This window comes from Fomitopsis serialis (genome assembly GCF_022376445.1).
Source record: "Fomitopsis serialis strain Sig1Antser10 chromosome Unknown B0H18scaffold_13, whole genome shotgun sequence".
NCBI classification, from domain to species: domain Eukaryota; kingdom Fungi; phylum Basidiomycota; class Agaricomycetes; order Polyporales; family Fomitopsidaceae; genus Fomitopsis; species Fomitopsis serialis.
Window position 1 is genome coordinate 203,295 of NW_025954973.1, and position 11,921 is coordinate 215,215.

The 11,921-nt window shown below is 55.2% G+C and overlaps 3 protein-coding genes across 3 annotated transcripts; all 3 read left to right on the forward strand.

Moving 5' to 3' along the window:
• Positions 1 to 290: 290 nt before the first annotated feature.
• On the forward strand, positions 291 to 1,418 carry B0H18DRAFT_1116272 (uncharacterized protein; the record flags this gene model as incomplete). The annotated part of the gene is made up of 1 exon (XM_048033402.1): positions 291 to 1,418. The coding sequence occupies one exon, from the start codon at positions 291 to 293 to the stop codon at positions 1,416 to 1,418; it is 1,128 nt and encodes a 375-aa protein (XP_047896698.1).
• Positions 1,419 to 4,801: 3,383 nt separating this feature from the next.
• Positions 4,802 to 6,196, forward strand: B0H18DRAFT_872201 (uncharacterized protein; the record flags this gene model as incomplete). Its single annotated transcript, XM_048040210.1, has 2 exons — positions 4,802 to 5,752; positions 5,801 to 6,196. 2 exons carry the CDS (start codon positions 4,802 to 4,804, stop codon positions 6,194 to 6,196), a joined length of 1,347 nt encoding a protein of 448 aa, XP_047896699.1.
• Positions 6,197 to 7,483: 1,287 nt separating this feature from the next.
• B0H18DRAFT_1116274 (uncharacterized protein) lies at positions 7,484 to 11,446 on the forward strand (the record flags this gene model as incomplete). Its single annotated transcript, XM_048033403.1, has 12 exons — positions 7,484 to 7,642; positions 7,693 to 7,832; positions 7,888 to 8,597; positions 8,664 to 8,762; positions 8,834 to 9,350; positions 9,421 to 9,586; positions 9,638 to 9,700; positions 9,755 to 9,817; positions 9,866 to 9,930; positions 9,990 to 10,092; positions 10,151 to 10,286; positions 10,881 to 11,446. The coding sequence occupies 12 exons, from the start codon at positions 7,484 to 7,486 to the stop codon at positions 11,444 to 11,446; spliced, it is 2,787 nt and encodes a 928-aa protein (XP_047896700.1).
• Positions 11,447 to 11,921: the final 475 nt, after the last annotated feature.

Consider the following 11,921-nt stretch of genomic DNA (forward strand, 5'->3'; position numbering starts at 1 on the left):
TTTTCTCCTACCACCCATACCGATCCCCGACCCAGTCCAACCTTTCCTTACTGACGCAATCATCGAGGGCCCCGGATGCACTGAGCACGCAGACGCATACTCCAGAAGACAGGGTAGTGACACTCCAAGCAGCCCGAGCTCGGGTGCAGACTTTACAGGGGACAGACACTACGATGAGTCGTGGTTCTTCCAGGCAGTCCCGAACTGGGACGAATGAAAGCCCACGAGTACGATCAATACCGAGAGCACCGCTGCAGACAACAACACATCGTGCCCGCCCACCAGAGCTCATGCCATCCGCGCTCCGACCAGACTGCCGGGCGAAGGACCGGCTACGACGTTGGCTGCCGGAGGTCTCACTGCATGCGAACACATCATCCAGCCTCCCCGTAGGTCTTACAGAACATGACATCATGCTCATACGAGACACCTTCGAGCATGCGTGGGCAGATTCAACACTCGAGGTATATGGCTCCGGGTTAATGGCTTTCCACGTCATGTGCGATCGCCGAGAGCTTGCCGAGCAGGAGCGCGCACCGGTACGAGACATCACCCTCCAGTATTTCATCGCATCTCTGGCGGGAGCTTACAACGGAGACACCATCCGTAACTATGTGTACGGCGTGCGGGCATGGCACATCCTCCACGGTGTACCCTGGCAGCGCAACAAAGACGAACTAGAGACACTGATGCGCGCAGCATTACGACTCACACCGCCGTCTACGCGGCGAAAGCAACGCCTACCATGGACCACGGATTTCCTAGCTGCGATCCAACCAAAGCTGGATGTAGATTCACCACTAGGAGCAGCCGTCTGGGCGTGCGCGACGGTGGGGTTTTACAGCCTCGCGCGTCTCGGAGAGATCACCGTACCATCCATCAAAGACTTCACTGCACAGCATCACGTGGCACGACGGCATGCAAGACAAGAGACCGACAGGCAAGGACTTGCTGTCTGGACAATCCGCCTGCCTACGACAAAGTCGGCGCCGAGCGGAGAGAACATCAGCTTCGCACGCCAAGATGGTGTGACCGACCCGGAGGCAGCGTTGCTCGCACACTTCCGCATCAACAACCCGGGCTCCGACAACGCACTCTTCACCTACCAGCATGCTGACAGACGAGGGCGAAAGAGGCTGCGACCTTTGACGAAGGCACAGTTCATCAAAGCCATAGGAGATGCAGCGAATCGAGCCGCAGTTGACCCGCTCCAAGGGCATGGCATGCGAATAGGAGGGACACTCGAGTACCTACTCCGAGGAACCCCCTTTGACGTCGTAAAGACAATGGGGCGCTGGCAGAGCGATGCATTCCAGCTCTACCTCCGGAAACACGCGCAGATCCTCGCACCATATCTTCAGCGCGAGTCGAGCACCCATGGTGATTTCATACGATATACCATGCCACCGGTCAGGTGACCTCGAGGTAAGCTCCATTCCGTTGTGACGCCTAGCATTTGGGTGTCCCGAGTCCCACGACGCGTCGTCTCAACTCCTAGTTCCCGGGAATCGCGGCTGACTCGGACATTGGCAGGACGGACTCACACGGACTTGCGTCGGAGAGCCGCGCCCTTCGGGCGCGGGCTGTCACCCACACTCTGCTCGTATTTCGCGGCCATTCATTCATTTAACCAAGGACTGTATTGTTAACTTACGTTGCTGTTAATACGGTTGTAATGCACTGTTTGCGACTGAACCAATCCCCAACAGTAGCGAGGAACTAAGCTCATAGATCGTAAGTCTGGCGAAGCGCGAGGAACGAGCGCTTCGACAGAGTGTTGTCTATGAGCGCGGGATAGTGAGCGCCCGAACTGCTTTTGTCTCGCGGTCACTACACGCTGGCTGCTAGTACCTCGCTCGTCTCTCGAAAACCCCACCCTCCGCTCCCTAGTTTTCCACAGTCTCTACCACATTTTGGCACATTGCTCATTAACGCTGCAGCGCTCTAACGCCCTGATCTCAACTCCGACCCGCTCCCAGCCTAATAACTTCTAGATTGACGTCGCGTAACTGGCCGGCTCGCTTGTCAACCCCAGTGAGAACCTGCAATTTCTCCAGCGATTTGGAGCCGTTTGCGTCTGACTCCTGTCAGCGACCTGTCAGAGAATCCGTTCAGAACGATCTGTGTCGGTTACTTACTTGAATCTATGTTAAGGCCGTCTTAAATGCTATCGTTTGTCGGCTTAAAGCACCTTAAGCCCATACAAGGTGCCTAACACGTTAAGCTGTGGCCGACTTCGTCGAGAGTCGCGCGAGTCGAAGCTCTCTCGTGTGTTAAGCGCTTGCGCGTTCGCGGTCCCGTGACTAAATGCGCATATAGTCTGTCCTACACACATCCTGGCTTGCTCTAGTCTATCCGGGACTTGCACGCGATTGCTGGTACGTTCACAAGCACAATATTCTCTGTAGCAAGCTGAGGCGGCCTCTGTTGACTTTCGTCAGCTGCTAGGTGATCACATACACCAGCCATTCCTCTTCCCACTCGGCGCCGGTGTCTGCCAGGTCCTTTGTCCGCACAACACCCGAAATTATGCCGTCTACTAGCGATGATGAACGCGAAGAACGCGAACTTCGTGAAGACGACGGACCTAAAGACCATTTCTGTACCTGTACCGTCCGCTGTGGAGGCGGGAAACCTGTGGCGAAGCGAACATGGACGCGACATATACCATACCGCCCGCAATCCCCTTCGCCATTCCTGAGGTTTTTTGCGGAGGAGGTTCAAGGCCAACCAGGAGGGTCTACTAGCGCGAGTATACCACGCAAGCGAGCGCACAGTGAGTCTGGCTCTGACTCGGACTCCGAGGGCGGTGTGTCAGGAAGTAAAAAGCGATCATCGGTACGTGTTCAAAACTTCTGTGGTACTTCTCACTCAATCTCGAAATCAGATGGGCAACTCTGAGTCTTTTCCATCCAGCGAGTCCAACTCGAGCAATGTGGGCGAGGCGGCGCGCACGGCGGCTTCGTATGCTGCTGATCAGGCTGAAACAAACCAGGCGAGCGACTCTGCGCCGTCCAGCCAGGCGAACCCGAGCGACGCGCGCACCTCTGCGCCGTCTCGCAGCCAGTCGAACCCGAGCGACTCTGCGCGCGCTGCGCCAGCGGCTCCGCATGCGGTCGATCACGCTGAGAGAAACCAGGCGAGCGACGAGTCTGTGCCGTCCAGCGAGCCCAACCCGAGCAATGCGCATGTGGCGCTGGCAGCTTCGCATGCTACTGAGCAAGTTCAAACGAACCAGGCAAGCGACTCTGCGCCGTCCAGCCAGTCGAACCCGAGCGACGCGCGCACCTCTGCGCCGTCTGGCAGCCAGTCGAACCCGAGCGACTCTGCGCGCGTCGCGCCAGCGGCTCCGCATGCAGCCGATCATGCTGAGCCAAACCGGGCGAGCGACTCTGCGCCCTCCAGCCAGCCCAACCCGAGTGATGAACGTGAACAAGACGGCGAGGGTGAAGAAGACAGCGACGAGACGAGTACACTCCATGCCCACATAGACGACCTCCGTCACGCGCTCGACTTCATAGACGGCCTCAAATCCGCAACACTTGACAATGGCTCTCTCGATGAGGACACCGTCCACCGCTTGCGCCATCCACCGGAGGAAGAGGTGGACATCAGTGACAACAGCGTCCTATACAGCTTGCGGATGTTCCTGCGATATCATAACCTGCCCCAGGAGGCGTACGATGGACTTCGCGAGGAGAACAACCGGGAGTATCCTAACTCGGACTTCAAGTTCCCGAAGATGCTCTCGCTATACGAGGTGGAAAAGAAGATCGCAGAGCTCACTGGGGTTGTACCGCTGCTCACCGACATGTGTCTCAACAGCTGTACTGCATACACTGGGCCCTTTGCCGACCTCGACTCTTGCCCATACTGCAACACACCGCGTTACGACCAGGAGAAGCTCCGGAAGAGTGGTGGAAAAGAGAAGGTCCCGAACCGACAGTTCTCGACGCTCCCAGTGGGTCCCCAGCTTCAGGCACTCTGGCGCTCCAAGGAAAGTGCGAGCGCGATGCGCTATCGACGTGAACGTACGAAGAAGATCATCGAGGAGCTTGAGGCGAACGGCAATCATATCCCCATCCGGGATGACATCCTGCATGGAGAGGACTATCTCCGGGCAGCTCAGGATGGTCGCATCACGGAAAACGACATGGTCTTGCTACTGTCCCTCGACGGCGCACAGCTATACGAAATGAAGATGTCTGATTGCTGGATCTACATCTGGGTGGTCTTGGAACTGGCTCCCGACGCTCGCTACCTGAAGAAACATGTGCTTATTGGCGGGATGCTGCCGGGGCCAAACAAGCCACGGAACATAGACTCTTATGTCTACGTCGGCCTGCATCATGTCTCGGCTCTGATGAAGGAGGGTCTTACTGTCTGGGATGCTGTCACTCGGGAGCTTTTCGTCTCTCGGCCGTTCCTTGCAATTGTCGCTGCGGATGGACCTGGCATGGCTGGTATCAACGGGTTAGTCGGGCATACTGGCGCCCTTGGCTGCCGCGTCTACTGTGGACTTCCTTGCCGACACAAAGCGGGTGCTCCGACGTACTATCCTGCCTTGCACAAGCCTCTCAATTACGATGTCTCGGGCAGTGATCACGCTAGTATCTCCGTTGACGACATACCCCCGGCGTATTCTGCGGACTATTCAGGCAACCTACAGAAGCTAGTCAATGAGTCGTATACGGATGCGCAGTACAAGAGCAACCGAAAGGCGACTGGTATCTCTAAGCCTAGCATCCTCCTGGGACTCTCTCGCACATTTGGCGTACCTCGCTGCTGCGCTATCGACCTCATGCATCTCGCAGCACTGAACTTGACTGACCTCATGCTTGGACTCTGGCGTGGCACCCTGGACTGCGATAAGGACGATGATCGGCAGACTTGGGACTGGGCAGTACTTCAGGGCGATCTATGGACTACACATGGCTCTCTTGTCGCGGATATGCGACCTTTCCTCCCCGGTTCGTTTGACCGGCCTCCACGCAACCCCGCAGAGAAAATTTCAAGTGGATATAAAGCCCAGGAGTTCTTGACATACGTCTTCGGTCTTGGGCCTGCTCTATTGCTCGGGACACTTCCGGACGAGTACTGGGTTCATTTCTGCAAGCTCGTCAGAGGGCTGCGGCTCATCAACCAGCGCAGCATCTCGGAGGACGATCTCACGTTGGCTTCTCAGCTCTTCCGCGAGTTCATCGAGGAGTTTGAGGCACTCTACTACCAGTATGACAAACACCGCCTTCACTTCTGTCGTCAGAGCATTCACCTTCTCCGACATATCTGCGAAGAAATCATCCGATTAGGGCCGCTCATCTGCTACACCCAGTGGACTATGGAGCGGACAATAGGCAATCTTGTCGAAGAAATCCGTCAGCCATCTAATCCGTATGCCAATCTCGCGGTTCGTGGGCTCCGCCGCTGTCAAATCAATGCATTGAAAGCCCTCGATCCCGTAAATTTCGATCTCGACAAGTCAAAGAAAGGGCCACCACAAGGTGCCGAAGAACTCGGCGACGGTTATACACTCCTACGTGCGCGCGATCGAAGCTTCCACGTATTGACCCCTGCTGAAACCACCGTCATTCGCTCATTTGTCGCAACGGCTCGAGGCGAGAACATGGATCACTGGGACCCCCATTATAGGCGGTGGGCTCGTCTTCGCCTACCCAATGGGCAAATCGCGCGTTCTGCTTACAAGGAGACACTGAAGGCGCCCAAGGATGTCCGACAGTCGCGCAATGTCAAGGTATGGAACTCTTACCTCTCGTGTAGAGCAATCCTAACAAATTGTCAGATATGCGTAGGCGATCAAACAATACTCGCTGAAGTGCAGTATTTCTTCAGGGTACAGGTCTTGCGAGACGACGATGAGCCGAGAGCACTGGCTCTTGTGAAGAAGTACTCCAATCCGAACCGCCACATTCTGGAGCGATCGTCAGGAGCTGTCTGGGCGTGCACAGCAGCAGAAGACGGAGACTGGACTGTTGTCGAGGCCAAGTCAATCCGGTCGGTCGTCGCGATGTGTCCGATGCCCCCAGCTGCACTAGCTCAAGCCAACATGGCAACTGGTGTATTCTTGGTGGAGAAACTGGGGCTCGACGTAATGTACATGGATGGCACAACAGACGGTACAGGGGAGGATGACGAGGACGAAGGAGGAGACAGACACGATGAACAAGATGGACAGTAGGTACAGGTGATTGTAATGCATTACGTGTATTTCCGAGCGAAGTCTGGCACACTGTATCCGTATTCGCCCACAAGGAGTGCCTATCCGAGTCGTCGTGTGAATTAGCAATTGAAAGAACACGATAACATGTACTCACTATGACATCCTGTGTCTCGGGCGTATGATCACGTACCACTGCACGGCGCGAGGCAATATCACCGACATTGCCGGCTACAGGAGTCTTGAATACAAGTTAACTAATGACAGACATCAAAGCCTGTATAGACATACCATCAATTTTGGTCTCGGTGTGCGCGCATGCGGGAAAAGGACGGCCGAGGGCCGTGACGGTACTAACGGATCTGGACTAGGAGGTGTCCCAGATCTTTGCCGATGCATCCTCGTTATACTGAGTTCAGATGATGGAGCAGATACTGATGCAGCTTTTTGCGGGGTCTCAGGGATGATGGAAGGCGAGCGAGCATGGATTCCAGCAGTACTTCCACACTGACTTGACAGTCGGAGCCGCTGTCGCAGCCGTCTATTATTTGTTAGAAGTACACATATAATGGGGTAATTGCCACGTACTCTGAACTATCAGAAGGGTGGACAGTCGACTTTTCTATCCGTCCCCGAAGACCACTCATGGTCGCCCTGCGCGCGAGAGGCCTCCTGCTAGGTGGTGTCATACAATCCATCCGTGTACTCGAGCTCTTGGGACGCAGCACGAGTATCTATTACGGATTTCAACAGATGCTATGCAGTTTGTGAAGGGGAAACTCACCAACGACTTGTCAGTCACATCAATGCCATCTAGAAGAGCTATCTGAGGCTCGCTTGCATGAGGATCGTACAAAACTTCAATGACATTGTGTGCTTTGATGGTTTGAGCGGTCGCTTGATTGAGAATATTCATGAGAGATCCCGATGAGGAGACAGCTTGCTCCGATGAGCCAGCTGCAGTACGAATGGACATGGTCGAAGAGATGCAATGGGACACATCGCAAGTGTGCGTCCCGAGTGCCCATGTCCAGAACAGGCAATGACGTGCGCTACTCTAGGCGCTACCGACTCATCCACACCGTCTTCGCCCCGACCTCTCTCTCTTGTCTTCGCCCCGACCTCTGTCTTGTCTTCGCTCACGACTCGGACCTCTGCTACATGGAGCAAAATCGAGCCACTGGCACTCGGATGGAACAGTACTCACCAGATCCAGGCATCTCGTCAACAACGGAGCTGCCTCAGAGACCCGGGCCTACTACCCTGGGTCCTGCTACTAGTCTCTCGTTCCCACCGTTCTCTCCTCCTATGCCCAGTCAACGCACCCATACCTCGCTGCCTGTACAATTCGGCTTGCAGTACCATGATCCCCTTTTTGGACATTCGTCGCCCAACGCAAGTACCACTATCGAATCTCCTCACGACAATCAATCCCTCCTCTTCCTTGATTCACACTCGCGTCAAAATGTGAGTGATATTCATCTACTGGAAAATTGTGCAAGTCTCAGTATATGCAGAGCTCGTCGTTCCAGACCTCTCCAGCATCACAGAGCATTGGCCAAGCTTCGCATGACTCCCTCGTCTCTTACGGTAATCGAGCACACATTGAACTCTATCAAGCATACCTACGGCAAGCTGGTGAGCTGAAAGCGAGTCAGTACGTTATTTTACCCCATTTCGTGTGCCAGCATATACTGATAGGTGTCCCCAAGGGCGGACTATGCCTCCCTTGTCAACAGGGTAGGAGACTCGCTAGGACGGCTCGAGTCTGGTGAAGCCGCTGGCCACGGTGCTGGTGGAAGCAATCAAATTCAACTCCGTCCGGACGCTACCATGACGCTCTCGCGCTCCCTTCTTGCTCAACTCGATGAATCAAAGTATCCAGAGGTCAAGCACTGGCACCGCTCTACCTGGGCGAAAGCAAACAAGGCCGCAAAAGATGTGGCCGATCCGGATAGGATAGAAGGAAAGCGGGGTAAGGCCCGCTTGTCGCAAGGAGTCAACGTCAAGCAGCAGTACCAGGAGCTAGAAAACGGCACCGTAGTCAATGGTTGGCGGGCTGCTGCTACACGCGAGGAGGCTATGCGCACGTTCAACGACTGGAAGGCTGCGGCTGCATTGACAGAGGCCGTACCATCGACATTCAGTAAGAGATCGCGCATACAGGGGGACTACTACCGTGCGGCGATGTACAGCAAATTTGATGAGCTACGATTTTGCGCACTCCACTGGAAAGTCGACCAGATAGCTAAAGACATATATCCTCAGTGGTACAAGAACAATTTCGGGGTCAAACGCGAACGATCAGACACACCTGAAGTCACAGACCTCCCCTCGGCGAAGAAGCAAAAGGTTGACTCGGATGACACGGCACCCCCAGGCCAAGGCCGTTCACCTTCGCCTATGATAGATTATACCGACTGTAAGTCCGATGGTCCTGTTTCGCAGGACATCTGCCTGAGCTGATACACCACGGCTATGGTTGCAGCCGAACCTGAACCAGCAGATATTAACAAGCATTCGGTCCCTGGCGATGTCGAACCTGCACCTCAAGATCTTCCCAGTGACGTCTCCGAGCCTGTCCAATGTAAGTTCATTGTCATGAGTCTCACCTCTCGACGCCTTGGTTCATTCGCAGCTTGACTGGGACGGAAACAGTAGACGAGCCGCTGGAGTCGAACGCATCTGCCGGCGTGAACACATTGACCCCGACCGACATCTGCCAACCTCTTGCAGATCAGCAACCTACCAGCCTCGAATCCTCCTCAATGCCACATGCCCTCAACTCAGTCATCTCCGCGCTCCCGAACGCCTTGTCAGCGCAATTTCCCCCTGCTGTGGAAACCACTCAGAATGAACGTGACTGTGCCGTCTCGCACAGTGAGAACACGGCGGATGCTCACCCGAGCCAGCCCGTCTCAGGCTCTGCAGCCGGCCCACCGTTTACCCTAGATTCATCGCAGACTACTCCTCTCGCCGCCATGTTGCCGATTACCAGAGACTCATCGCCGCCTGCCTTGCCAGATTCATTTCCGATTCCCGCAGGTTTGCCGCCAGTCGCACCACCAAAAGCGGTGCCAAACGCCAGCGCTACCACAGCCTCCGGCGACCTCATCGTGCGGCCCTCACCAGCTCAAGCATTGACCAAGAAGATTGTCATGCCGCTCAATCCCCTGTGAGTAGTATCCACCCGTGTCGTCCTCTTGCTTCTTATTGGCTCGCCGGACCATCATCTACAAAATTAGCATCAATCTGCCTCGACGCCCCACTAAGCCTCAGTCACAAATCGCAGCCAGACAGGGTGCGCAGGACAGCCCAACATCTCAGAGGCAGGCAATCGCGTCCACCGATCCGAAGCTCGCCGCGAGCCCTCCAAAGGTGTCTCAAGGAAAGGAAAACGGCGGCAAGCCTGTACGTCATGTGCTCGTCTGCATTCGTCAACTCACAATTATGTACACACAGGCTGTGAAGAAGCCTACCACCAGTGCTCCGAAGGGGTCGCAAGACAATGGAAACGGTGACAAGGTTCGCCGCCGCGCGGTTATCTGCATTCGTCAACTCACGGTTATGTTGCCATAGGCTGCGAAGCCCACCGTGAGCGCTCCGAAGGTGTTGCAAGGCAAGGAAGACGGCGACTTGAAGGTACGCCGCCGTGCGTTCGTCTATATTCATCAACTCACGATCATGCAGCCACAGACCAGTGCGAAGAAGCGACACCGCTTCGTACGCGTGCAGGCGGATAGCACGACCGCACGGTAAGGACGTCGACAAGTATTTTCATTCGTCTGACCAACCTTCTGACACTCATGAGCAGTGGTCTGTTCAAAATCGACTACTTCAAGGACCATCTCGATGCGAAGCTGACCGGCCCCCAGTTCGAGGCGATCTTCAGAGCCCTTCCTGCCAACAAATCCAAGGTAAGTACCATCACATTTCTCGACGACGCTCCATCTGATTCTAATCACGAATCTGTAGGAGTATGCCGAGAGGAGCAAGACGGCTGAGAAGACCAAACGGGGGTGCGCGCAGGGTGCACAGCTGCCAAATGATACAACATTGGCCACTCACGAGGACGAGGATGGACCAGGTGAAGGCCAGCCTGCGGAGATGTGTGTGTAATGTCGACGTGTCGTAGCCGAAGCAGCGCAGTCAACGGTAGCATTGTTTTCGGGGTCGCTCGAGCAGCATGTAATAGCAGTGTATAATACCCAGAAATTCGCATTATATTCGTATGATGTACAGCATTCGACGAGTTCGACAGAGACCGATCCAAATAGATGGGCCGCCGAACAGTAACAGACGGTAACAGATGGTAACGGACGGTAACCGAGAAAAAATCTGTTACTTTGGACAAATTGCCTTTACCAGCGATCACCATCTGAAAGTCAGATGGTAACAGATGGTAATCGCTGTAAAAGTTGCAGGTTCTCACTGGGTGTCAACCCAGAGGCGCCATAGGCGAATATAAGCCATGAGCAAGGAAGAGACACGCAGGAGTTCCTTCAGCATCCACCGCCTCCCACGTTCATTACAATCTGAACCGCTGCTCAATACAACATGATCTTCATCAAAAAATGGGCGCACCGTCATCCTACCACACCTCCGATCTCTATAGCGTTAACACGCCTAGACTGCACAATACCACATGCGTCAGGAGACGGACTTCAGTATACAAGGATCAAGGGAAGATCACTCACCCAGGCAGACGAGGAGGTGGTAGGAGGGTCAATAGTCCTCATGGTGGAGACTCCGAGGACGCGATTGCAGCCTGGGACGGATGTGGAAATTACCTTGCCCACGCAGCAGGTACCATCGTTTTATGGGACCCTCCGTTCCGTCATCGCTGTTAACAAGGAATGGGTCATGTTCCACACCCGCGGGCATCTCGGCGTCGATTGCCTTCTCCTGGCTCCACTCGATTCAACTCAGATCAGCTGGTGGTACCGCCTGCGCACACGCCTCGCACCAGATGCCTGGCTAGACGCCTTCCCTCCGGGGCTGAACCACAGTGTCACGCCCATTCCGCAGTTCGCCCCTTCTCGCTCACCATCACCGTCCACGCCACCAGAAACCCCGGCCCCGCCACCATCCTTTTCTCTCGAGGACGCGAACTCCCTGCTCGAGAAAACCGCCAGGTTGATTGCAGATCAGAGAGAGGCCGAGTTACGCCCGTGGCTACGGGCCGGATGCCCTGGACAATCCGTCAGCTTCGCCGAGCACGTGGCTCTTATACGCGAAATGACCGAGGCCCGCCAGACAGCGACAAAGTGAACGGAGAACGTGCAGGATCCACGGGGCACTATTTTCAACTGACCCCAGTCACTACCCTGTACGTCGTCCAGACATAGTACCCGCCCCGCACCCCCACCCCTTCCTTCTTTCGCCAACCCATGGATGCGAGTCCCTTTTGCGCACATCACTGATGGACAGTTGACTTCACCCAGTCTCCCGTCTTTCCCACCTCACCACACCCTTCTTTTGCCCATCCCGCCCAATCGCGGCTGACTCGGACATTGGCAGGACGGACTCACACGGACTTGCGTCGGAGAGCCGCGCCCTTCGGGCGCGGGCTGTCACCCACACTCTGCTCGTATTTCGCGGCCATTCATTCATTTAACCAAGGACTGTATTGTTAACTTACGTTGCTGTTAATACGGTTGTAATGCACTGTTTGCGACTGAACCAATCCCCAACAGTAGCGAGGAACTAAGCTCATAGATGGGTAAACCGACGTCTTCGTGTGGAT